Raw genomic sequence first — 27,529 nt, 5'->3', positions numbered from 1 at the left:
GATGGGTTCATCAATAAGCAAAGCTGGCACTTTTGGGAGCCTGAGAATCCGCATTTTGCCATCGAGAAGTCTCTTCATCCTCAATGGTTGACTGTGTGGTGTGCAATGTCCGGTCACGGAATAATCGTGATATTCCTTGATGGCATGGTGACTACCGAACAGTACGCGTAGATTTTGGAAGATTATTTCATCCCCATTATCCAAAGTGACCCCGATTTCGACAAGATGTGGTTCGTGCAAGACGGAACTCGACCCCTTCGAAGCAGGAGGGTGTTTGATGTCCTGGAGGAGCACTTTGGGGGTCGCATTCTGGCTCTGCAGCACCGAAAACACGGTGGCCGGACGCCGGATTGTACCATCGTCCTCCCGAATGCGAGTGCAGTGTTTAAATTTGCCCCTAGGTCGGCATTCAAACCAGGATCTCCTGCTCACGCGCTAACCAATACGCCACCCTGGCGCACTTACACACGTACGCCTTCCTCGTCTGCAATGCTGTTGGGGTTTAGTGGAAATAGCAGATCAGGTGAAGAGTGAGTGGTAAGTTGGACTGAGGAGGAAGGAGTGCTAGGGTAGTCCGTGCCACTGTACCAGGGCGGCGTAGATCTCCTAGATCTGGGTTCATTCGTCGCTCCAGGCTGCTAATCTACATCATAGATTTAGAGACTTGGGAAGGTCTCTTGAAAAGGTTTCATTTGATTAAAGCACCTATACCTGGGCGTCAGGCACCATCCCCCGTTTCGTTCGGTGCTGCAGTGCTCTTCCAATACAACTGGAGAACCTCAGCATAGTTGTTCTAGTTTAGGGGGAATAACAAGTGGCCTGTAACGGGAATCGAACCGACTCTTTCCGTCGACTCTGAGTGTCGCTTTAAAGACGTGATGAGCAGCATTTGTTTGGACTCACTCCAGCAACACAATGCAAAAACGAAATTGCGAACACCTTTCCAAAAATTAGAGAAAATGTGCCAGCGACTCTTAAGAGAGACACTCGGGATACACCACACAAAATTTCACTCACAAACCCATACGACAAAAAGCGTCTCCAATTGCTTCGAACAAGAAGGAATAATCACGTACAGAAAATAAGGAGCTACAATTAATACACATGTTTATGGAAATGAAATAAGAAAACCACTTGTGTAATACCTTTCTTAAAACAATAGCAGGTTGAGTAATATGTCCAATATACATTCTTTATTGTAATCCCATCATAGTTGCGTTTTATTAAGCGGGCGATTAGCTTCGAACTGCCAAAGTACTTTTCAAGTCAGGCCCATTGGAGCTGCAGTTAGTGCTTGGTTAGGCAACACTCAATTCACACATAGGTAATACACATATAATACATAGTCACAGTCGAATGTCACATCAGTTTCACAACGTCACGTATTCACGGAGTGCAATTGAAAGCGTGTACTTTATGTGTATTAAATATGTGTGAGTTGACTGTCGTCTAAACAAGCAGAATTAGGGCAGCTTTAATAGCCCTGGCTTGAAAATGAACTCGGCAGTTCGTAACACGTCACCAGCGCAATAAAACGAAATAGTGGAGAAATTAATCTGCAGAATTTACATTGAACAGCCAAATAAACTGCTACACCTGCCTAATATCGCGTAGGGTCCCTGTGAGCACGCAGAAGTGCCGCAACCCGACTTGGCAGGGACTCGACTAACATCTGAAGCAGTGCTGCAGGGAACTGACACCACGAATCCTGCAGGGCTGTCTAGGCGGGAGGACATCTCTTCTGAAGAGCACGTTGCAAGGCATCCCAGGTACCCTCCATAATATTCATTCTGGGGAGTTTGATCGCCAGGGGAAGTCTTTAAACTTAGAAGAGTGTTCCTGGAGCCACTCTGCAGAATTTCTGGACGTATGGCCTGTCGCATAGTCCTGCTGGAATTGCTCAAGTAAATCGGAATGCTCAATGGACATGAATGGATGCAGGTGATCAGACAGGATGTTTACGTACGTGTCACTTGTCAGAATCGTATCTAGACGTATCAGGGGTCCCATATCACTTCAGCTGCACACGCCCCACAATATTACAGAGCCTCCATCAGCTTGAACAGTCACCGGATGACATGCAGGGTCCGCGCATTCAAAAGGTTGTCTCCATACCTGTACACGTCCATCCACTCGATACAATCGGAAACGTGACTCGTCCGACAACGCAACATAGTCATCAACAGTTTAATGTCGCTGTTGACGGGCCCAACTGAGGCATGAAGCGTACAGGAGAGAACCTTCGGCTCTGAAAGAACGTATCGATGATATGTTGAATGGTTCAAAATGGTTCAAATGGCTCTAAGCAGTATGGGACTTAACATCTGATGTCGTCAGTCACCTACACTTAGAACTACTTTAACCTTAAGGACATCACACACATCCATGCCCGAGGCAGCATTCGAACCTGCGACCGTAGCACGCTGACACTTGTTGATGGTCCAGCACTGAAATTGGCAGTCATTTGCGGAAGGTTTGCACTACTGTCACACTCAATGACTCTCTTCAGTCACCGCTGGTCCCGTTCTTGCAGGATCTTTTTCCAGCCGCAGCGATGTCATAGAGTTGATGTTTTACCGGATTCGTGATATTCACGATACACTCGTGAAATTGTCGTACGGGAAAATTCCCACTTCATCGCTACCTCGGAAATGCCGTGAACCATCGCTCGTGCGCCGACTGTAACACCACTTTCAAACTCGTTTAAATGTTGAATGCAGCAGCAGTAACTGATCCAACAACTGCACCACACGCTTGTTGTTTATATAGGCGTTGCCGACCGTAGCGCCGTATTCCGCTTATTTACATATCTCTGTATTTGAATATGCATGCCTATACTAGTTTCTTTGGAGCTTCAATGTGTATTAATTTTGGCTAATTAGCTCTATTTAACAAATCTCATTGAGAGGCATCTATTCAATGATTTATAATGTGTATTATTCTGCCTGTTCATATATCTCTGTATTTATATACGCGTGCCTATATCAGTTTCTTTGGCGCTTCAGTGCATGTTGTCCAAATTGCTGGTCCTGTCCTTAGTTAAGGTTGCAAATATGTAGACGTGAATGTTTCGTAGTGACTGACAGGAGTTCGATTTGCCGTCGTGTGAGCTGCCTGTGCTGCCTCGCCACGTGTTTCCGGACTCGTCCGCTTTTAGCTTCGCCCGGAAAGAGGCGCGCGTGCAGCCGGCCCAGCGGCAGGTCTTTGACTGAGCTGGCCGGGGTGACCTTCAACTGCGCAACCAGCAGAAAGGAGGCTGCGGCTGCCGACTGCCTTGCCTCTGCCGTAACTCTCTCCTGTCCACACACACAAGCACGACTGTTCGAACAGTACACTATTGTGTGCGGCTCGGCAGGAAGCGAGATAGTCTTTGCACATCTAACTGCTCTCCACAAGGACGGGCGAGGATAATCTTAGCAGGTGGCAAATAAGGAAATGCATCTTTTATTCGTTTAACGATGAAAGACAGTCCCGCATTTAAACTGCAGGCTATCTAATCTGCAGCCACAAAAACTTCAAACAAGAAATGTGTTTTCTATAGTACGGTTTGCGTCCCCTTATAACACACTGAAACGAGAACCAGAAGGAAAGCTGGAAAGAAAATGGAACATCACTGGTTCAGAGGGATGTATGTGATTGCAGTGATTATACACTGACATGCCAAAGAAGCTGGTTGTAGGCATCTGTATTCAAATGCAAAGATGTGTAAACAGGCAGAGTACAACGCTCCGGTCGGCAACGCCTACATAAGACAACAAGTGTGTCGCAGTTGTTAGATCGGTTACTGCTGTTACAATGCTAGGTTACCAAGATTTTAGGGAGTTTGAACGTGCCGTTATAGTCGACGTACGAGCTATGGGACACAGCATCTCCGAGGTAGCAATGAAGTGAGGATTTTCTCGTACAACCATTTCACGTTGTAGCCTATCCCCGATGTTATTCAATCTGTATATTGAGCAAGCAGTGAAGGAAACAAAAGAAAAATTCGGAGTAGGTATTAAAATACATGGAGAAGAAATAAAAACTTTGAGGTTCGGCGATGACATTGTAATTCTGTCAGAGACAGCAAAGGACTTGGAAGAGCAGTTGAACGGAATGGACAGTGTCATGAAAGGAGGGTATAAGATGAACATCAACAAAAGCAAAACGAGGATAATGGAATGTAGACATATTAAGCCGGATGATGCTGAGGGAATTACATTAGGAAAAGAGACACTTAAAGTAGTAAAGGAGTTTTGCTATTTGGGGAGCAAAATAACTGATGATGATCGAAGTAGAGAGGATATAAAATGTAGACTGGCAATGGCAAGGAAAGCGTTTCTGAAGAAGAGAAATTTGTTAACTTCGAGTATAGATTTAAGTGTCAGGAAGTCGTTTCTGAAAGTGTTTGTATGGGGTGTAGCCAAATATGGAAGTGAAACATGAACGATAAATAGTTTGGACAAGAAGAGAATAGAAGCTTTCGAACTGTGGTGCTACAGAAGAATGCTGGAGATTAGATGGGTAGATCACATAACTAATTAGGAGGTATTGACTAGGATTGGGGAGAAGAGGAGTTTGTGGCACAACTTGACTAGAAGAAGGGATCGGTTGGTAGGACATGTTCTGAGACATCAAGGGATCACCAGTTTATTATTGGAGTGCAGCATGGAGGGTAAAAATCGTAGAGGGAGACCAAGAGATGAATACACTAAACAGAATCAGAAGGATGTAGGTTGCAGTAGGTACTAGGAGATGAAGTAGCTTGCACAGGATAGAGTAGCATGGAGAGCTGCATCAAACCAGTCTCGGGACTGAACAACACAAGAACAATACCATTTCACGAGCGTGTCGGGAATATCACGAATCCAGTAAAACACCAAATCTCCTGCATATATACTGTCGGAAAAAGATCCTGCAATACTGGGACCAACGACGACTGAAGAGAATCGTTCTACGTAACAGAAGTGCAACCCCCCACGCAAAATGCTGCATGAATTCAATGCTGGACCATCAACAAGTATCAGAGTGCGAACCACTCAATGAAAAATCAGCGATGTGGGAGCCGAAGGTCCACTCGTGTACTCTTGATGACTGCACGACACAAAGTTCTACGCCTCGCGTGGGCCCGTCAACACTGACAGTGTACTGTTGATGACTGGAAACATGTTGCGTGGTCGGACGAGTCTCGTTTCAAATTTTATCGATCGGATGGACGTCTGTGCGTATGGAGACAACCTCGTGAACCCATGGACCCTGCATGGTAGTACAGGACTGTTCAGACTGGTGGAGGCTCTGTAATGGCATCGGGCGTGTGCAGTTAGGGGTGATATGGGACCACTGATACATGTAGATACGACTCTCACAGATAACACACACGTAAACATCCTGTCTGATCACCTGCATCCATTCATGTTCTTTGTGCATTCCGACGGACTTGGGCAATTCCAGCAGGACAATGCGACACCTTCCACGTCCAGAATTGCTACAGAGGAACACTCTTCTGAGTTTAAACACTTCCGCTGGCCACCAAACTCCCCAGACATGAGCATTATTGGGAATACCTGGGATACCTTGCAACGTGCTGTTCAGGAGAGATCTCCATCCCCTTGTACTCTTTCGGATTTATGGACAGCTCTGCGGGATTCATGACGTCATTTGATTCCAGCACAACTTCAGACTAGTCGAGTCCGTGCCACATCGTGTTGTGGCTTTTCTGCGTTCTCGCATAGGCCCTACACGACATTAGGCAGGTGTACCACTTTCTTTGGCTCTTTAGTGTAAAATAGAGACATACTTGAACGGCGGCTGTCTTATTTGCTTTGATAATTCTGAGTATTACATGGGCCATAAATATGAGTTAATTTGTAAATCTATTAAATGTTCTCAAGCCTTCCTATATCGATTTAACATTGTCTTTATAATTAAATACTTGGAACCATGTTGGAAACCACAGACGTTGTCAGAGAGGTCAGCTTTACTTCGTCAGAGTAAAGTGACAGTGTGTTAATAGCAACTGTTTGGTACATACCTGGTTTGAAATGGACGGAAACTGGCATGGCCTGGAGCGGAGGCAGCATTATTTGGAGCAATTTTTGTAATTTGCTATTTAAACAGAGATGTTAAGCAGAAGGATTATTATACTGTATGAAAAGAAAAGGTAACATTCAAAGGTAACGTGGTTTGTTAATTTGCAATTACGTAAAATGCTGATTGTTATAAAAATGCTTACGTTTCAGATTTTGTGTAAAGTTTTTATAGTGAAGTTATGTGCTTCTGCGCCAGCGGCCTTGCCGCAGTGGTAACACCGGTCAGCGCTGTCGGGCTGGGCTAGTACTTGGATGGGTGACCATCCGGTCTGCCGAGCGGGGTGCACTCAGCGCTTTATTCTGCAAGCTGAGGAGCTGCTTGGTTGAGCGGTAGCGGCTCCGGTCTCGTACACTGACATACGCCTGGGGCAGTGGTGTGCCCATCCATAGCCGCAGCCAGTGACGCATATGGGCGGAGGACGACACGATGGCCGGTCCGTACCGCTGGGCCTTCATGGCCTGTTTGGGAGCAGTTTAGAGTTTTCTATGTGATTCTGTCTTTCACTACAGCGATAAAAGCTAAAGAGACATTTTGCAGATTAGTTCTTGAGTGAGAAGTGTACCAAGTTGAATAGTTCCTATGACTTAAGAAAGCTCATTTAAAACTAGAAGTGTCGATTCAGTAATTTCTTTGTCGATGAGATTACTACGCGATTTTTCATTTGCATTCATGGTTTTATTTGAATGCACGCTACGTTGCACATCGCGAGTTGTGTGCTGAGTGACATTTTTGAGGATTGATGAAATCCCGTCTCGAATTGCAAATCGCAAACCTTAATTATGACAGTCGTAAAAAACAAAAATGCAGAGCAGACGAAGGGCCCATTGCGCGGAGATAAGCCATAATTTCATTTTCATTGTAGTTCATATTCAGAGTCAGACTCAGTGAGCTTTCTTTAATGCGAGTGAAATATTGTATGACAGCGCTATAAAGTCAGATGTGTTTTATTCAGTGGTCATTAGAACTGTAATAACGATAATACAGCAATTATTTTCTAAACTAACAAAGATGCGCAACATTCAAGGCCAAAATTTAACAAAGACTCATTTTCTCAAAGAGTCAGATAGCGTACGTAAATTTATTCAGAGCAGATATCTTCTGAACAGCACGTCGCAAGGTATCCCAGATATGTTCATGTCTGGGGAGTTTGGTGGCCAGCGGAAGTGTTTAAACTCAGAAGAGTGTTCCTGGAGCCACTCGGCAGCAATTCTGGACGTGTGAGTTGTCGAATTGTCCTGCCGGAATTCCCTAACTCCGTCGGAACGCACAATGGACATGAATGGACGTAGGTGATCAGATAGGATGATTACGTACGTGTCACCTGGCAGAGTCGTATCTAGACGTATCAAGGGTCCCATGTCACTCCAACGGCACACGCCCCCCACAATTACAGAGCCGCCACCAGCTTGAACAGTCCCCAGCTGACATACAGGGTCCATGGATTCATGAGGTTCTCTCCATACCCGTACAAGTTCGTCCGCTCGATAGAATTTGAAATGAGACTCGTCCGACCGGGCAACATATTTCCAATCATCGACAGTATTGATGGGGCCAGTCGAGGCGTAAGGCTTTGTGTCATGCACCCATAAAGGGAACACGAGTGGGTCTTCGGATCCGAAAGCCCATATCGATGGTGTTTCGTTGAGGGTTCAGTATTGAAATCTCCAAGCAATTTGCGGAAGGGTTGCACTTCCGTCACGTTGAACAATTCTCTTCACTCGTCGTAGGTCCCGTTCGTGCAGCATCTTTTTTCGACCGCAGCGATGTAGGAGATTTGCTGTTTTACCGGATTCCTTATACTCACGGTGCACTCGTGAAATGGTCGTACAGGATAATCCGCACTTCATCAGTACCTCGGAGATATCTGTCCCATAGCTCGTGCGCCGACTATAACACCATGTTCAAACTCACTTAAATCTTGATAACCTGCCATTCTAGCAGAAATAACTGATCTAATAACTGCACCAGACTCTCGGTGCCCTATCGCAGTGCCGTACTCTGCCTGTGTACATATCTCTGTGTTTGAATACGCATGCCTGTACCAGTTTCTTTGGCTTTCAATGTACGTCTTACGCAACTCGCCTAGTGTATCGCCAATTTACATTACACTCTTTTCACAACAGTTTAAAAAAGGAGCATCATATTGCGTTCATGAATACATTACCATCGTTTCGCTGTAGGAGCTGATCGAGAAGTTTCTGAAGGAATTGGCAGCATCTACGCGCGATCGACCACCAGCACTGGTTGCTACACCAATCAGGGACCATGACAACAAGATCGACCCGGGGAATCGACTGCGGCCATCGACTGAGGAACCCACCAACAGGTGACGTCAAATTTTCCTATCAACTCTTTTTGCCAAAAACTTAAACCTTTTCCAGATCACTGCGTATGTCAATTCTTTACATCCACTAGTTAGTTACGTGTTCCACTGATTATCATCTCGGTAAACTCTATTGTTCAGAATAGATCGAATGAATTAAACATTGCGTGTACAAGTAAATATACACATACATAGTGTATCACAATTAATAGGAGAAGCTGATGTGAATGGAGGTATATGGTAAGAGAAGCAAAGACGTCCCAGCTGGCTGTTTGGTGTTCAGTTTTAGTGTATTTATTTTACATCAAGAGCTTACATTTATACAATGAATGCTTTTTGTTGATCTAGTTTGGAAATTGCAGTTATGTTAATATGGCACCTTTGTGACTACTGTGGCCACTGCCATCGGAGGTTCGAGTCATCCCTCGGGGATGGGTGTCTGGTTCTAAGCATAAGTTAGTTTAAGTAGTGTATAAGTCTAGGGACCGATGAGCCGAGCAGTTTGGTCCCTTAGAAATTCACACACATTTGAACATTTGAGTAACTACTCTCGTCTGTAGGGTCTTTGCTGCCCAGAGCCATAAAGAAACAAATAATTAAAAAATCCCGTACAATACGGGTGAATTCTGACTGCATAGGCTGCAGTTGTGGGCTTCGCGCTTTCGGCGTGTGCGTGTGGTATTTGACTGTGTTGCGGGTTGTATAAATCCATTTGTAGGGGCAGCTCAGTCACACTGTATAAAGATAAGCGTGTAGCGTTTGTACTAGGGACATAGACAGCGTTCGAGTTTATTTACAGTTAAATGTATTTCTAGAAGTGTGTGTCTCAGTATCAAAAAACTGTTCACAAATTGACGAAAACAACAGTATACGGAAGTTATTTAAACTTTTCTAGCCGTTGCAAATGTTTGTTAATCGACAGGCGCCTAGCCCAACGACTCACTGTACTTTTGTTCACTGCTAGATCTCCGTAGACATTCTGGAAGCACCTATGAATATTTGTGAAGTTCTAGTTTTGCGCAAAAAGAAACTCAGAGACAGCTCTGAGCTAGGAACGCGCCTCCGTTGCACTTGCATTTTGAGGGCTATGTACGATGTCATCACCTATCGGAACTTCATCAAACTATAGGAACTGAAGGGGGAATACATGTATTCTACGATGTCCTACAACAAATTTCGTATCCTTTCGACAGAAGAGGGTGTTGCATTACTTACTGAACGCCCCTCATAAACAGTGCTGCTCTCATTAGGGCATGCCAAGACCTCAGAATAGCTACACCGTGTATATCTCGTTAAAGAATACAGTGCTGAAGTTAAGGAAATCCAGCGTCATACTAAGAGGAACCAACAGCCTCGATTGCTCTTAAGCGTCCAAAAGCAAGTGTAAGAGGGGGTGGGGGATGGTACTTTGCAGTTTCCACTCTCCACTGCACATCTTATACTAGCTCGCCGAGTACAGATACAGAAGAAGTTTCTGCTCAGTTCATTTCATCCACATCACAGAGAATCCTTTGGAAGGCAGCCAGATTGTGTGTGTCGCAGGTTGGCGAGCCTGTACCTGGACAATGAGGAGGCTGCTGACAAAAGCAGCGGCAGCAGCAGCAGTGAGTCCAGTGAGAGAGACACGGGGCCTGTCGAGGGTTCCGGTGAAGGCGACGGCGAGCTGGGCTCCAGCGAGCAGAGCTGGAGTCTGCTGGAGTCCAAAAGGCACCGTCATCCCTACGACGACCGTGACGGCTGGGTGACGCTGGAGGCAGTGCCCTGGGCCGCTGCCAAGGTCGCCAAATGGAAGCCCAACCCTGGCCGGCGACCACCCTGGGTCACGCTGCAGAACAGCTACGGGTGAGATACTGCTCAGTTCTGTCCGATAATAACTACAACTGGAACACACAACAAAGAACACCACAACGGGTGTGTGACGTTAGTGGTTCGTGACCTCGAGCACAAACGATGTCACCGATAGGAACACAACCTGGGGCTGCAGGGACCCTGAATCGTGCATCAACCTAGCTACAGATGAGATACTTCATAATTCCCTCATATAATAGTAAAAATTGCATTTGATATGGTAGTTGCTGAAATAGCACACCACAAAGGTTGCTTTCGCCATACCATCGTTACATGCTTGTTCCATTTCGTCTGCAACATTAATCCTAGGTATTTAATAGAGGTGGTAGCTGAGTGGTCAGGACGACAGAATGTCGATCCTAAGGGCCCGGGTTCGATTTCCGGCTGGGTCGGAAATTTTTTCCGCTCAGGGACTGGGTGTTGTGTTGTCCTAATCATCATCATTTCATCCCCATCAACGCGCAGGTCGCCGAAGTGGCGTCAACTCGAAAGACTTGCACCAGGCGAGCGGTCTACCTGACGGGAGGCCCTAGCCACACGACATTTCATTTCAATTCAATAGAGGTGACTGTGTCAAGCAGTATCTACTGGTACTATGTTAGAACATTAACTTACATTTTTCTACAGTGTAGGCTGCTATTCGTCACACCACCCTGTATCTTCCTATGGTCACTAAATGTACACCACAGCATCATCAGGAAACAGCCATGTGTTGCAGCAGAATTTTTCGATTTATTGCTGCTATCAGTGTTTTCTCGTGTTTGTAAAATACTATTTCAGTGATAGTAATTGATGATACACGATCATTTTTTAAGCTCCCTGGCAGATTAAAACTGTGTGCCGGACTGAGAGTCGAACTCCGAACCTTTGCCTTTCGCGGGAAAGTGCTCTACCAACTGATCTACCCAAGCACCCGTCCTCATAGCTTTAATTTCGCCAGTACCTCGCCTCCTACATTCCAAACTTCACAGAAGCTCTCCTGCGAACCTTGCAGAACTAGCACTCCTGGAAGAAAGGATATTGCGGAGACATGGCTTAGCCACAGCCTGGGGGAGGTTTCTAGAATGAGATTTTTACTCTACAGCGGACTCGAACTCAGGACCTTTGCCTTTCGCAGGCAATTGTTCTACCAACTGAGCTACCCAAGCATGACTCACAGCTTTAATTCCGCCAGGTAGGAGGCGAGGTACCGGTGGAATTAAAGCTGTGAAGACGGGGCGTTTCATATCAGCGCACTCTCCGCTGTAGAGTGAAAATCTCATTCTAGATACGTTCATTTTTAATTGTGAATAACAGTATAATGTTAATATGGAAGCTAACTTTGAATTGTGAATAGCTACATTTTTTTCTGGCAAAAATCCAGTAAAAACAAGGCAAGACTAGCTAGCCCAGTGCGGCCATGGTGGTTTGCAGGGGCCAGCAGAGCGGTCGCCCCCACGACCGCTGGGACCGGCCTCAACCGACTTCCGTCTGGCACCGACCCGCCGTGGAGCGCCCCCCGGCTGTGGAGCCGTCACTGCCGGCGGACCCTGACGAATACCTGGCGCACCACCACGCCGATATCGTCACTGACGAGCGCCCCCTACACCGGCCCCCCTGGGCGCCCCCTCTCGGCAGTGCCGAGATCGGAGAGGGTGGCGGTGGCAGTGTGTACGGCCTCTCTCACTCCCACCACCAGCAGCACCGACCTGCCAGACCCGGCTACACTTTCCCAGCAGAGCCCCCGGGGATGGACTCGCTTCACCAGCCCCACCACCACCAGCCGCACCACCCTCTCAGCTACCCGGGTGAGGCGGACGGTGAGTGGGTGCTGCTGTCCAGCACCAAGGGCTACTCCCTGCCGCCACACCGCCGCCTGCACCAGCGCGCCGTCTCCTTCAGCGCAAGACCCATCACCTCCAGGTAACCAGCTACAACAGCTTCACATCTTTTGTCTGAATTATTATTATTATTATTTATTTTATGGCCTTCATTGGACCACTCTAGTCAGAAATACAAAGTTGTAAACAAGTTGTTACACAGGGATACAATTTGCCTCAACAATAACTTAATATGATATTTAGGTAGTGTAATTATTAGAGTCTATTCTTAAATGAAAGGTGTTTTGCTCTTCTGTCTGCCCAATATTTCTTCATTCTTTCAGATGTTTTCTTTCTTTCTTCATCTGAGACCACTCTTCTTGTACTCCAATTTATTGATTGTCATTTGTAGTGTGGTTTGCAGGTCTTACAGTATTCTGGTTTTCTCTGTCTTGTTTTTTAGGTCATCTACTGTAAATTGGAGTTCTTTTAGATCTTCCTTAATTTCTGTGATCCATTTCATGTCGCTCTTACCATTCCACAACTTTGTATTACTTTTTTTACTAATTCTGTTTTCTGGAGTTCTCATCAGATGTCAAAAGAATGAGACGCATTTCTTCCTGACCATGCTTATGACTGGTTCTATTTTCTTATACACTGTTTCATTTGATGCTATTCTCCAATGTCCATTTATTTTATACTATTTATTTATACATGTCTTAATTATTATTCTTTCTATTTTTAGCATTCTGTCAATTTCTACTGTATCATTTGTTTTGAAGATACTTTCAGCTGCATACGTTATTTCTGGTTGTGTAACTGTTTTATAGTGTTTTAACTTTGCATCTATAGATAGGCTTTTTTGTTGTATTTAGTTTTGGTAATGTAGTTTGCATAGTTCAGTTTTTTTTTAATTCTATTCCGCCATGATGGCTTCTCATTTAGATTGTATGTTATTATTTTGCCTAAATATTTAAATTTATCAACAATTTTGATTTCATGTTCTCGGATCAGTTAGCATAATCTCCGTTTTTTCACATGATATTCTAACACCTACTTTCTCTGCTATTACTTGTAGTGATTTCACCTTTTGTCTGAATTTTATTAATGCTGGAGGAACTCCACTGCTATTGACAACTACCTATATTTGGTTTCTTTGATTATAAAAATCGAGTCTACAGTAGATTCTCAAATCCACGAGTTCCATAGATTTATTTACCTTGTGACAGTTGGTTTGTCTAAGGTTCCACATCCATGGCTTCAGACAGTGTTTGAGGTGATTTTAAATGGGTGAAAGTCAAAGGAAAACTATCCGCAATATTAGTTTAGCTCAGCACAAAACATACATTTTGCTCCACTTCAGTATGGTGCAATCAGTGTTGCCACCAAACTATTTACATGAATTGAATCTTAAGAATCACTCTGCCAGTAACTGGCCTAACTCACCATAACTGTCCTCAACCTTCAGCTGATGTGGCTTCTTTTATTGCAGTGCCTCGTGACACCTTCCCGTGCCTACAAACGAGCCCCATCTCAGAATTACAAAGCATCAAATTATGTATCAAGTTAAAATTGGTGCAATTCCCAATGGCGCTGAAGACTAATTTTCAGTACGATTTAGTGGATCTAAATACACGCTAAGATAAAAAAAAAAAAGGATGAACCACAAAGTAATATCTGAATTAAGTGAAGTAAGTGTACAGACAAACAAACTGTTGCAATTTCAGAAAAGTTGGATGATTTAGACAAGAGAAAGAGCTTCACAAGCTGAGCAAGTCAATAATGCATTCATCCACCTCTGGCCCTTATGCAAGCAATTATTCAGCTTGGAGTGTTGAATGTTCTCTTGAGGAATACTGAATCAAATTCTGACAATTATCGTGTTACATTTGTTATTAATGTATTTATTTATTAAAATATAAATATAATGAAATACAAATATAATATTAATTCAAATATAAATTTATCAAAATATTAAATAAATGAATAAATAGTGCTTTAGATATCTAAAAACCCGAGGGGTGAGATCTGACGACCTTACTGGCCAAGATAGTGTACCATAAGCACGAAGATAAGCAGTAGAATTAGGGTACCATTATCTCACTGAAATGTAAGACCAGGCTGGCTTGCCATGAAGGGCAACAAACCGTGATACAGAATATCGTAGGCGTAATGTTTCGCCATAAAGGTGCAACGGATCACAACCAAAAGGCTCCTGCTGTCAAGAGAAAAGCCACGCGATACCACTGCTCCTGATTGTCGTATCATACATCTGGTGACAGGCCGGTATTCCACCGCTGTCCAGGGCGTCTCCAAATACGTCTTCGGCCTGAATCTCACTCACTGGAGTCGGATTGTCTACAGTGAAGAGTCGCACTCCGAACTGAGCCCCAATGACCAGCAAAGACGTGTCTGAACACGCCCTGGACAGCAGTAGGATATCAACCTTAATGGCGCTGGCCATATGGCCCAACGACCAGGACTGACGGTCTCAGGAGTCATTTCACTTCGTATCTTAGCCCGTTTGGTTGTCATCTGTGGCACCCTTACAGCACAACAGTATGTCACTGGTGTTATACACCCCGTTTTGTTGCCATTCGTGGCAAGCTATCCTGAGCTCGCCTTTCAGCAATATAATGCCTGCCTGTACATGGTGATGGTCTCTACAGCTTGTCTTTGGGCTTGCCAAACCCTTCCTTGGCCAGAAAAGTCCCAAAATCTCTCCCCGATTCAGACTGTTTGAAGCATTATGGGCAGCGCCCTCTAACCATCTCGGAATTTTGATGAGTTAAATTGCCAGTTGGGCAGCATTTGGCATGATATCCCTCTCGAGGGCATCCAACAACTCTGTCAATGAATTACAAGAAGAATAACTGCACCATCACGAACATAGGGGAAAAGCATCAAATTTTTCTGAAACTGCAATCATTTGTACGTCTGTACATGCATGTCACATCTTCAGATCTCCGACTCATTCGGAAAATTGCTTCATGGTACGTGTTTTTTGTGTTAGAGAGTATGTATGTATGTATGTATGTATGGATGGATGGATGTAATGTATGTATGCATACGTATTCAGGGACCCTCATGGACTGCCAGATCTGTTTGTATGCAATTCATACACTGAAGAGCCAAAGAAACTGGTACACCTTCCTAATACTGTGTAAGACCCCTGCGAGCATGCAGAAGTACCGCAACATGAAGTGGCGTGGACTCGACTAATATCTGAAGTAGTTCTGGAGGGAACTGACACCGTGAATCCTGCCGAGCTATCTATAAATCCATAAGAGTACGAGGGAGTGGAGATCTCTTCTGAACGCCACGTTGCAAGGCACCCCAGATATGCTCAATAATGTTCATGTCTGGAGAGTTTGGTGGCCAGCAGAAATGTTTAGACTGAGAAGAGTGTTCCTGGAGTCACTCTGTATCAGTTCTGGATGTGTGGGGTGTCACATTGTCCTGCTGGAATTACCCAATCCCTCGGAATGCACAATGGACGTGAATGGATACAGTTGATCAGACAGGATGCTTTCGTAAGTATCACATGTCATATCTAGACGTTTCAAGGGACCCATATCACTCCAGCTGCACACTCTCCACACCTTACAGAGCCTCCACCAGCTTCAACAGTCCGCTGCTGATTTGCAGGGTTCATGGACTCATGAGGATGTCTCCATACCCATATACGTCCATCGACTCTCTAATATTTAAAACGAGACTCGTTCCACTAGGCAACATTTTTCCAGTCATTTCCAGTCCAGGGTCAGTGTTGATGGGCCCAGGCAAGGCGCCAGCCGGAGTGGCCCAGCGGTTCTAGGCACTTCAGTGTGGAACCGCGCTACCGCTACGGTCGCAGGTTCGAATCCTGCCTCGGGCATGGATGTGTATGATGTCCTTAGTTTAGTTAGGTTTAAGTAGTTCTACGTTCTAGGACACTGATGACCTAAGATGTTAAGTCCCACCGTGCTCAGAGCCAGACAATGCGTAAAGCTTTGTGTCATGCAGTCATTAAGGGTACACGAGTGGGCCTTTGGCTACGAAAGCCCATATCGACGATGTTCCGTTGAATGGTTCGCATGCTTACACTTGTTGATGCCCCAGCATTGAAATCAGCAGCGATTTGCGAGAGGGTTGCACGTCTGCCATGTTGAACGACTCTCTTCAGTCGTCGTTGGTCCCATTCTTGCAGGATCTTTTTCCAGCCGCAGCGATGTGGGGAATTTGATGTTTTACCGGATTCCTGATATTCAGAGGACACTTTTGAAATGGTCGTACAGGAAAATCCTCACTTTATCGCTACCTCTGAGATGCTGCGCCCCATCGCTCATGCGCCGATTACATCACTTTCAAACTCACTTAAATCTTGTTAACCTGCCATTGTAGCAGCAGTAACCAATCTAACAATTGTGTCAGACACTTGTTGTCTTATATAGGCGTTGCCGTCCGCTGCGCCGTATTCTCCATGTTTACATATCTCTGTATTTGAATACATATACCTATACCAATTTCTTTTTCGCTTCAGTGTATTTACGATACATTAACTAAATGGGTTCGTACAGCTAGTAGGTTTTCCGAGTTATCTACTAACTTTTAATGAATAGTTAGCTGCTCTTTAACTTCTGGCTTCTTTCTCTCGCCCTGACATGCACAGTACAAACACTTTCATGTTAACTGATGCAGCACATCATTTATAATTTGGTCAAGTAATGTTTTCTGTACATCGTAAGTAAAGCACATGTAACGTCAAGTTATGGTTTTCTTACACATTCCGAAACTACTTCTTCTGTATGTACTATAGTGAGTCACACTATTTTTTTTAATTTACATGTAAGTAGTGATACCACATATTTTACACACGATCAACACGTGGTCCAGTCACATTATGTCCGCCTCTCAAAAGTCTGAATAATCACCTTTTGCTGTGTGCACGTGCAAAGAGGTTCTGAAATGTATCGACAGGTATGTGGCGAAATTCCAATTTCAGAGTCGCAGCCAGCTGCAATAGGTTTCTCGCTAGAGGGTACATGGCGGAATAGCTGAATGGAGGTGGTCCAGCAGATTCTAGATTGAGTTTAAATTCGAGTAGTTTTGTGGGCAGGGATGTACTATAAATTCATCTTGAAGCCCTTTGAACCACACACGTACACTGCAGGGCCACGCGACTTGTTGTATTGGTCCACGGGTAGATACCATTGTGCCGAGGAAAGACGAACTGCGTATAGGGGCTGACATTGTCCACAAGTACATGTACATACTTGTGTTCCTCCATTGTGTCTTTCAGAATTACGATGGTTCCAATGGTTCAAATGACTCTGAGCACTGTGGGACTTAAACATCTGATGTCATCAGTCCCCTAGAACGTAGAACTACCTAAACCTAACTAACCTAAGGACGTCACACACAGCCATACCCGAGGCAAGATTGGAACCTGCGACCGTAGCGGTCGCGCGGATCCAGACTGAATCGCCTAGAACCGCTCGGCCACAGCGGCCGGCAGAATTACGAGATCACGCAGGGAATGCCACATAAACATCCCCCAGACCATACTGCTCCCTCCTCCGATCCAGACCCTTTGCTTTGAGATGTTCCATGCCGCACATGCCATCTGCCTTCTGCCCAGTGGAGCATAAAATGCTTTTCATCTAAAAAGTCCACCTGTCGCCACTCCGAGGATATCCACTTGTGATATTGAAGTGCAAATTGCGCTCTTCGTTGCTGGTGAACAGCAGCCAGCTTTGGCACATGAACCAGGTGCCTGCTGAGGAGGCCCGTACACAGCAGCATTCACTGTGTGGTCATTGAGGAGACTTTGTTAGTAGGCTCGGGTGATCTGGGCAGTGTGTTGCTCAGTAGTTGCACGCCTGTTCACCCTCACACATTTCTGCAGCCAACGCTGGGCCTGTCATCTGTGGTCCATGGTGCAGCACAATTGCCTTGCCGCCAGTCTTGGACAGGCTTCATATGCCCGCTTCGCCATGTGTAGTATACTTTAAGCATAGCAGCATGCTAACAGTTTACAAACTTAGACGTATTGGAACTGCTTCCAACCTAGACCCAAAAGCCAACGATCATGCCCTTTTGAACTTCAGACAAATCGCATCGTTTCCGCATTAAACGTCCTCCTCCCCTCCCCCCCCCCCCCCCCCTCCCCGTGCCACTGCTTATACTGCCACCTGCCGGCTACGAGTGGTTATTACATGCTGATAACAGACATGGGTGGTGGTCACGTTCTCTGATTGGATCGTGTAGATTGATACAATGTAACTAGCATTTTAGAATGAACACAACAATAAGTAAATGGCTTATCTTATACATAGTTATTAAATTGTCATGTTGCTATTAATGATTATTTGTTTATGTTCAATCCGTGCACGAACAGTCGAACTTTTGCCGATCTTCTTTGTATGGCACAACAACTTATAAGCATTGCGACTTTAGCATGTACAACAGTACCATCCTTTAACAGGCTTATGAAGCTCCTGGCGTTTTCCACTACGTATTTAGCGATGAACCACTTTCGTTTCTTTTTTTTATTTTTAATGCACACACTGTTAGTACAGTGTCGACTGTGTATTTCTATACTTACTCCCCACACGCTTTATTTACTGCAGAGGACGAGAAAATGCAAAGGAAAAAGCAATGATCTTAGTGCAGCCAACCCCAGCTCTTATTGCAACTTTACATAATTTAAATTCCGCTGAGACAACTGCTTATGAGATGCACTCCAGTTTGTAGTTGCATGGAAAGATGCAATATTTCTTTTTATAGGAATGGAAACTACAGGGTAGAAACTATACGCAAAACACAGAGACACCACTGAGTCGCAGGTGAACGGTACGTGGAAGCATAGGCAAATGAGTACACGGCGATTATATAATCATACTAGGTTATGAGCTCCAAATCATCTTCCAGTCTAAGAATGCACACATAGTTATGCACGAAGCGGAAAGTAATAAACGAGGGAAGAAAGATGCAAAGGACACCATTTTTAATCCCAGATCTCTCCTACCATCACACAATGTACACTATATGATTAGAAGTATCCGTACAGCCCTATGTACTGCACAGTTGACCTCTAGATGTCACGAGAGGACGGGTATTGTGTTCTCAGTGGAGAATGTTCCCTGCCATCATGCATGGTACAAGCAGTGAACTATGTAGCTGGTGGTGTTATGGTATAGGGATGTTTTTCACAGTTAGGCTCTGGCACCAGTATTGAGCTTAAGAAAACATAAAGTGCGTAATGATATGTACAAATCTTATAGCACTGTGTACTGTGTACAGTATGGAAAACGTTCAGTGCTGCCGTCACCACAGATGCCTACTGGAGTGGTAACACAGCAGGCAGACCAGCGATGCGGGTTGCCGACTCTGCTGCGAAGTCTGGTCGACGCAAGAGTGTTTACAAACAAGTACCACAGTTGACAACAAACACGTAAGTGTAACCAACGTCCATCAGATGGCATCAACCAGCAACAAAGGAAGGGGGCGCGACGATCTACGAATTATTTCATGGCGATCAAGTGTGCACAGATAGTCCTGGAAATATCCTTCCGCCCGAGGCTAGATAAGCCGGCACCCAGCCATTCGGCGGGCAATTCTTGACTCGCCGAGTGGGGTGAAGATTGGCCGGTCCATCAGTGTGCCAACTCGGCCAACTTCTCTTCCGCAACAGTTGGGTCCACAGCTTGTGGTCTAGTGGCTAGCGTTGCTGCCTCTGGATCATGGCGTCCCAGGTTCGTTTCCCGGCTGGGTTGGGGATTTTCTCTGCACAGGGACTGGCTGTTTGTGTTGTCCTCATCATTTCATCATCATTCTTCACAGTGGCTAAACTGTACTGAGTAAAGAAATTGGACTGTGTGAAAAACTGGGACTTTGTATGGGCGTTGATGACTGCGCAGTTGAGGGCCCAAGAAAACCAAACATTATCATCCGCAACGATTGGTATACGTCGCTTTCGTCAGGTTATGCTATCTACTAGCTGCTAACAGCCGACTTCAACGTGGAACACTTGTACAGGTATAAAGTCGAATGGAAGTCTGATTGTAGGAATTAGTTGCTATTTGCTTGTTCCGCAGAAGGGATCCTTATTGTTTTGCTGATTTTGAAAAGTGCTTTACTGTTGGTAGTTTATTGTAGTTTCCTTAGAAAATAAGTTGGCATAGCGAGTTGGTTCTTGCTCTGTAGATATAGCATTCAGAGACAATGATTGCTGGAGACGATAACTATTTGTATGAGCATGACAATCTTGTCATAAAGCAACATCTGCAAGGCACTGGTCTGGGGACAATAAAATTCCTGAAACGGACTGGCCTGCCCAGAGTCTGGACCGAACTCAGTGGAACACATTTGGGATGAGCTAGGACACGACATCGCTCCAGTCCCCAGCATCTACCATCACTCTCTCCTCTGTTTTCCACTCTTGAGGAAGAATGGATAGTCATCCATCAATCAGACATTTCACTGAAAGTTTCTCCTTCAGAGTTCAAGCCCTCATAAATACAAAGGGTGGATACACCCCATGTTATTGTCCAGTAATAGGTATCTGGATATTTTTTATCATATAGCATAATTTATTGCTGGGCACAATCATACCACTTTCAAAACGAAATTGCCAGGTTCAATCATTGATGGTAATTTTAGTTTAAAACTGGATTTATTGCGTCGGACAGTGCATTATTTTCAAAACAAGCAATCACTGTGAGTCTCCAGTTCGACTGAAACGTAATTCTTTCCATACCCACAGAGGAAAGTGCTTAAACTGGATTCCCCTCACCCCTCAGACAAACTCTCTGGTCTCTTGGCTCTGCATTTTCATGAACTCTACTGGGACAAAGTGCAAACAGTAGTTTAGGCTGCTACCACTGTGTAGCAGGGTGCACAATTCACTTGTTACTTATCAGTTTTCCATTATATATTTTGAAAGTGGAAAAAAATTCCATTGAGCTACATTTTTTGTTATTTTTCTTCTGCAAATAGGCAACCCTTGTGCTCTCGAATAGTGAGATTTAAGATTAATGTTTATGATTAACCCGTTTCATTTAGACGTTTGGTTCAAACTTTATCGGGTTATAGTCACATAAACTGGACTCCCTTCAGTTCCTTGAACTGAAAATCATAATTTTTCATGTTTAAAGTCTGGCTGTATTAGAACACACTTATTCTCTAGGAAGACTCTTGCGGATTCTGAGAAGACTATGGGGAACGTTGATCAAATGAAGTGTATTCCATCTAAAATAGTTAAAGCTACTGACACAGTTCAGAAAAAGAAAACGGATTAGAAGGAGGCCAGTAAACGATTTCATGTTCCAAAAGCAACACTTATGGGGCTGTCTAATATAAAGAATGGTACACCTGAGGGAGCAACAAAAACAAAACGAGACATACCTGCAATTTTGGGTAAAGATTTTGAAGATGCGCTGGTTTAGAGCTGTCTTGCTAAGAGAGACCCTTCCTTTGGGCTTACTGGTAATGACTTAAGAAGAACAGCAGAGATAAATTATACTGATTGATCTTTAACAGACGAAATTCCTGGGAAAAGTGGTTCTGCCTTTCCTTAAATGTCATAAAAGTAAACAATCAGAAGCCAAGCATACAGGGACATCCTACAGCAAGGCCCTTATCTTCAGCAAAGAAAACACAGAGAAATTTTATAATTTTCCATAAAATATTATACACACATCAGAAAAGTTTTGCATCATATCCATTCCGAGAGTTCCGGGACCTGTAGAGAAAACTGGAATAGATATCAACATAAACATCATTTCGGTCCTTTTTATTGCTCATGAAAACCACACTTTGCATGTTGTACCACCGTACAGCATGACCTACAGTGGTGGTGGTCCAGATTGCTGTACACACCGGTACCTCTAATACCCAGTGGCACGCCCTCATGCATTGATGCATGCCTGTATTCGTCGTAGCACATTATCCTCAAGTTCATCAAGGTACTGTTGGTCAAGATTGTCAGACTCCTGACAGGCTATTTGGCGTAGATTCCTCAGAGTGCTTGGTGGGTCATGTCGTCCATAAACAGCCCTTTACAATATATCCCAGGCTTGTTTGATAGTGTTCATGTCTGGAGAACTATGTTGTTATCCTGAAGGAAGTCATTTACAAGATATGCACGATGGGGTCGCGAATTTTCGTCCATGAAGACGAATACCTCGCCAATATGCTGCTGATATGGTTGCACTATCGGTCGGAGGATGGCATTCACGTATCGCACAGCCATTCACAGTGCCTTCCATGACCATCAGCAGCGTACATTGTCCCTACATAACGCCACCCCAAAACAGTGTGTCTAAGGTGTTCAGTCTGACCGGATTGCCTCCAAACACGTCTCCGACATTGATCAGTGAAGAGGACGTGATGCCAATCCTGAGCGGTCCATTCAGCATGTTGTTGGGCCAATCTGTACCGTGCTGCACGGTGTCGTGGTTGCAAAGATGGACCTAGCTATGGACATCAGGAGTGAAGTTGTACATCATGCAGCCTATTTTACACAATTGGGTCGTAACACGACGTCCTGAGGCTGCACGAAAAGCATTATCCAACATGGTGGCATTAGTGTGACGTTCCTCCGAGCCATAATCCGTAGGTAGCGTTCATCCGCTGCAGTAGTAGCCATTGGGCAGCATGTCATTGACAGTTCCTGTCACTCTGTATTTCCTCCATATCCGAACAACATCAATTCGGTTCACTCCGAGACACCTTAACACTTCCCTTGTTGAGAGCCCTTCCTGACACAAAGTAACAATGCGGGCGTGATCGAACAGCAGTATTAACCATCTAGGCATGGTTGAACTACAGATGACTGGAACTGATCGGCTGCCGGGCCTCCTCTGTCTAATAGGCGCTGTTCATGCATAGTTGTTTACATCTTTGGGTGGGTTTAGTGACATCTGTGAACAGTCAAAGGGACTGTGTCTGCGATACAATATCTACAGTCAATGTCTATCTTCAGGAGTTCTGGGAACCAGGCTAATGCAAAACTTTTTCTGATGTGTGTATTACACATTGAAACTAGATTATGTTTCTTCTGATTTAATCGCTTACTGTAACTTCTTTCAACGTTTGGCATAGCAGAGAAACTCATCAATCTGATAAAGATCTGTCTGAACGAAACACCTGCATAGGTGAAGATGGGAAATCGCGTAACTGAAGAGTTTGAAATTGTGACAGGACTCAGGCAAGGAGATGGGTTGTCCCCTATCCTGTTCAACTTTGCCCTAGAGAAGATCGTATGCGAGACCTTCCAAGAGAACGAAGGGATTGAAATCGAAGGAAACAGACTGGCATACTTTGCCTATGCAGACGACATCTGTTTACGTCGAAAGAGCAAATGACCAAAGCACTAAAGGAGGCTGCCTGAAAATTTGAACTAAACATAAACGAAGCCAAGACAGAGTACCTCGTTATGACGCGTGGTCATTGGCAGACAGCAGATTGGGGACCGTTCCTACAAGAAAGTGCAAGGATTCAATTACCTAGGGGCACTTTTCACTGAGAACTCGTCATGTGAAGAAGAGATCAATGCCAGAATACAAGCAGGTAAGCGATCTTACCACAGCCTAGCACAACTGCTTCGGTCCAAATATCTCTCCAGACAGTTCAAGATTCGATTGCACAAAACCCTGATCCAGCCTGTTGTTTTATATGGCTGTGAGACATGGAGTATTCGGAAACAGGACTTCAATAAGCTCCTTGTTTTTTTTTTAGAAAAGTGCTTCGGAAGATCTTCAATCTGGTTCTGTATGCATATACAGGGGAATGGAGAATGAGATACAACCAAGAGCTTGAGGAACTATACCAGCAGCCCAAGATAGCAGGAACTGTCGAAGCCAAACGAATGCAGTGATCCGGTCATGTGGCCCAGATGGAGGATCACAGATGGCCTCGGAAGATCCTGGATTTCACACCTACAGGAAAGAGACCGCCAGGGAGACCCAAGAAGCGTTGGGGGGATTGACTCCATGAAGATTTAAACCAAGTGTCAATAGATGTGGGCGAATGGCGAATAACAGCAATGGACAGAATACAGGGGAGGAGGAAACTTGTAGATGTGTGCGGTTTACTGGGCCTGATCACGTAGTAGTAGTAGTTATTTTATTTTGATAAGGGATCAGATTTTGGTAGCTACTGGTAAGTGTAAGTTTTTTGAAAATAATGTTTACTCATAGTAATAACTAGCTGTTACCTGTGGCTATGACTGAGCGAGGTGGCGCAGTGATTGGCACATTGGACTCATGGGAGGATGACAGTTCAAATCCGCACCCAGGCATCCTGGTACAGGTTTCCTGTGATTTCCCTAAATCACTACAGGCAAATGCCAGGGTGGTTGCTTTGAAAGGGCAAGACTGACTTCCTTCCAAGCCCTTCCCTAATCCCTTGTGACTGATGACCTCACTGTTTGATCGCCTCCCCCAACCAACCGACCAAGCAACTGTGGCTGTTATAGAGTACCAGTAGCGTTGTTACGACGAGTGATGGTACGTCACCAAGCTACTGTAGGTGTAATATCAGCAGCAGCCCTCACATGTCGGCCTGTTTGGGTAATGCAATCATATTTCATGCTCTGCTCCACACTCTCCCATCTCCCAACCTGTCCCAACACACGATGCATCAGAATGCAAAGCATTGCTGCCGACCAGTGCACACAGAGGGAGAGGGGCAACAGCGCGCCTCTATGTATCTTACTATTGAAGTAGGTACAAATTATACAATGTGTACATTATGCAGAAAACAGTGTGGACATACGTATTACACTACTGGCCATTAAAATTGCTACACCAAGAAGAAATGCAGATGATAATGGGGAATTCATTGGACAGATATGTTATACTAGAACTGACATGTGGTTACATTTTCACGCACTTTCGGTGCATAGATCATGAGAAATCAGTACTCAGAACAACCACCTCTGGCCGTAATAACGGCCTTGATACGCCTGGGCATTGGCTCAAACAGAGCTTGGATGGCGTGTACTGGTACAGCTGCCCATGCAGCTTCAACACGATACCACAGTTCATGAAGAGTAGTGACTGGAGTATTGTTCGAGTCAGTTTCTCGGCCACCATTGACCAGACGTTTTCAATTGGTGAGAGATCTGGAGAATGTGCTGGCCAGAGCAGAAGTCGAACATTTTCTGTATCCAGAAAGGCCCGTACAGGACCTGCAACGTGCGGTCGTGCATTATCCTGCTGAAATGTAGGGTTTCGCAGGGATCGAAAGAAGGGTAGAGCCACGGGTCGTAACACATCTGAAATATACCGTCCACTGTTCAAAGTGCTGTCAATGCAAACAAGAGGTGACCGAGACGTGTAACCAATGGCAATCCATACCATCACGCCGGGTAATACGCCAGTATGGCGATGACGAATACACGCTTCCAACGTGCGTTCACCGCGATGTCGCCAAACACGGATGCGCCCATCATGATGCTGTAAACAGAACGTGGATTCTTCCGAAGAAATGACGTTTTGCCATTCGTGCACCCAGGTTCGTCGTTGAGTACACCATCGCAGGCGTTCACGTATGTGATGCAGCGTCAAGGGTAACCTCAGGCATGGTCTCCGAGCTGATAGTCCATGCCGCTGCAAACGTCGTCGAACTGTTCGTGCAGATGGTTGTTGTCTTGCAAACGTCCCCATCTGTTGACTCAGGAATCGAGAGGTGGCTGCACGATCCGTTATAGCCATGCGGATAACGTGCCTGACATCTCTACTGCTAGTGATACGAGGCCGTTGGGACCCAGCACGGCGTTCCGTATTACCCTCGTGAACCCACCGATTCCATATTCTGCTACCGGTCATTGGATCTTGACCAACGCGAGCAGCAATGTCGCGATACGACAATCCGCAATCGCGATAGGCTACAATCCGACCTTTATTAAAGTCGGAAACGTGATGCTACACATTTCTCCTTCTTACACGAGGCATCACAGCAACTTTTCACCAGGCAACGAGTGTCGACTGCTGTTTGTGTATGAGAAATCGGTTGGAAACTTTCCTGATGTCAGCACATTGTAGGTGTCGCTACCAGTGCCAAACTTGTGTGAATGTTCTGAAAAGCTAATCATTTGCATATCACAGCATCTTCTTGCTGTCGGTTAAATTTCGCGTCTGTAGCACGTCATCTTCGTGGTGTAGCAATTTTAATGGCCAGTAGTGTAAATACTGAATGTCTATGAGCATTGTATTGATTAATTTCAATCGTATTATGTAGCACATATCAACCAACAAAAGCATTTTCACAAATACGATCAAGTTCAAAAGTCAAAGAATAAATAGCTTTCTCAAAGATTATATATATTTCCGTAATTCGCGTAATATTCTTCAAAACAATACGTATCTCGTACTACATATTGTCTAAAGCAGTCTTTATTGTTCCTCAAGGTTCAAGCTATGTCCTTACCGACTTTCATTGAAACCGTGTGATTGGGTTAGTAATAATAAATTTAAAGGTCATGCATGATGCAACCGTTTTTCACGCATCCCCTGTTTATGACATCTTATACGGTGTCCTGACCTGTGTCGTACAATGATATAATTTTGCAGATACTTTCAGTGGTGTATGGGAAGACTGTCTGCAAAACGTATCACAAATACCAATTAGTAGTAGAGAAATTATAAATTAAAACTTCATGGGTGATGCAAAAATTAACAGCAGAAATGAATTAAGCGATAACCTTTTTTTTCCTTTCATCTTTTTTTTAAGGGTATAAGCCACAAAAAATTTCTCCAAGAAATGAAATTATGTCTAACGTTCTTTGCAAGTCACTGAGTGCTCTAACTGGATTAATAAAATCTGGGTATTCTCGCTTTGTAGCCTACACTTCTTTTTCACCCCCGTCCCCTTTGAAAGGTTAGTAGTTCTTACCCTCACACCGATTCTTTTCAGGCACTAAGTGCTTTGCGCACGAAGTTTAATTGAAATTGGTCCAACGGTTTTGGAGGAGATGTGAATCATACGTACATACATATAGTTTCATAGTATGTATAGCTATCCTTTGTGTCGTGATCCGATGTTGATGAAATAAAACTTGTGCAGTGCCCCAAACTATGCTCAAGTTACCTGTGAAAACCCCATGAAAATTCGTGTAGCAGTTTTGGAAATTAGAGTGTTCAGGCGGACAGACCAGAACGTTTAAAAATTTAAACCACGATATCTTTCTTTTTCGTGGTACGAGTTTGATGAAGTAAACCCTACACCCTGCATCGAACTATGCTTGAGCTACCTGCGAAAATTCAATGAAAATTCGTCTTGTAGTTTTGAAGATTAACGAGTTCAAATACAAGCAGACAAAACAGTAGTACTTCTAATGGAGCTGCGGGCCTGTGGGGTATCGTCTCAGTTGTGCGGCTGGATTCGTGATTTCCTGCCACGAAGGTCGCAGTTCGAAGTAATAGACGGCAAATCATCGAGTAAAACTGAAGTGATATCAGGTATTCCTCAGGGAAGCGTCCTGGGACCTCTGCTGTTCCTGGTC

At 44.6% G+C, this 27,529-nt stretch overlaps 1 protein-coding gene across 1 annotated transcript in view; it reads left to right on the top strand.

Moving 5' to 3' along the window:
• Window positions 1-27,529, top strand: part of LOC126291632 (uncharacterized) — a 109,368-nt gene that overhangs the window by 43,213 nt on the left and 38,626 nt on the right. Inside the window, exons 3-5 of the mRNA XM_049985197.1 lie at window positions 8,250-8,395; window positions 9,935-10,234; window positions 11,654-12,142. Of these exons, the coding sequence (XP_049841154.1) occupies window positions 8,250-8,395; window positions 9,935-10,234; window positions 11,654-12,142 (935 nt within the window). The remainder of the gene's footprint in view (window positions 1-8,249; window positions 8,396-9,934; window positions 10,235-11,653; window positions 12,143-27,529) is intronic.

The sequence above is a fragment of the Schistocerca gregaria genome, chromosome 9 (assembly GCF_023897955.1).
Source record: "Schistocerca gregaria isolate iqSchGreg1 chromosome 9, iqSchGreg1.2, whole genome shotgun sequence".
In the NCBI taxonomy this organism is placed as follows: domain Eukaryota; kingdom Metazoa; phylum Arthropoda; class Insecta; order Orthoptera; family Acrididae; genus Schistocerca; species Schistocerca gregaria.
The sequence above is the reverse complement of the archived record's forward strand: the minus strand, read 5'-3'. Positions and strand labels throughout refer to the sequence as shown.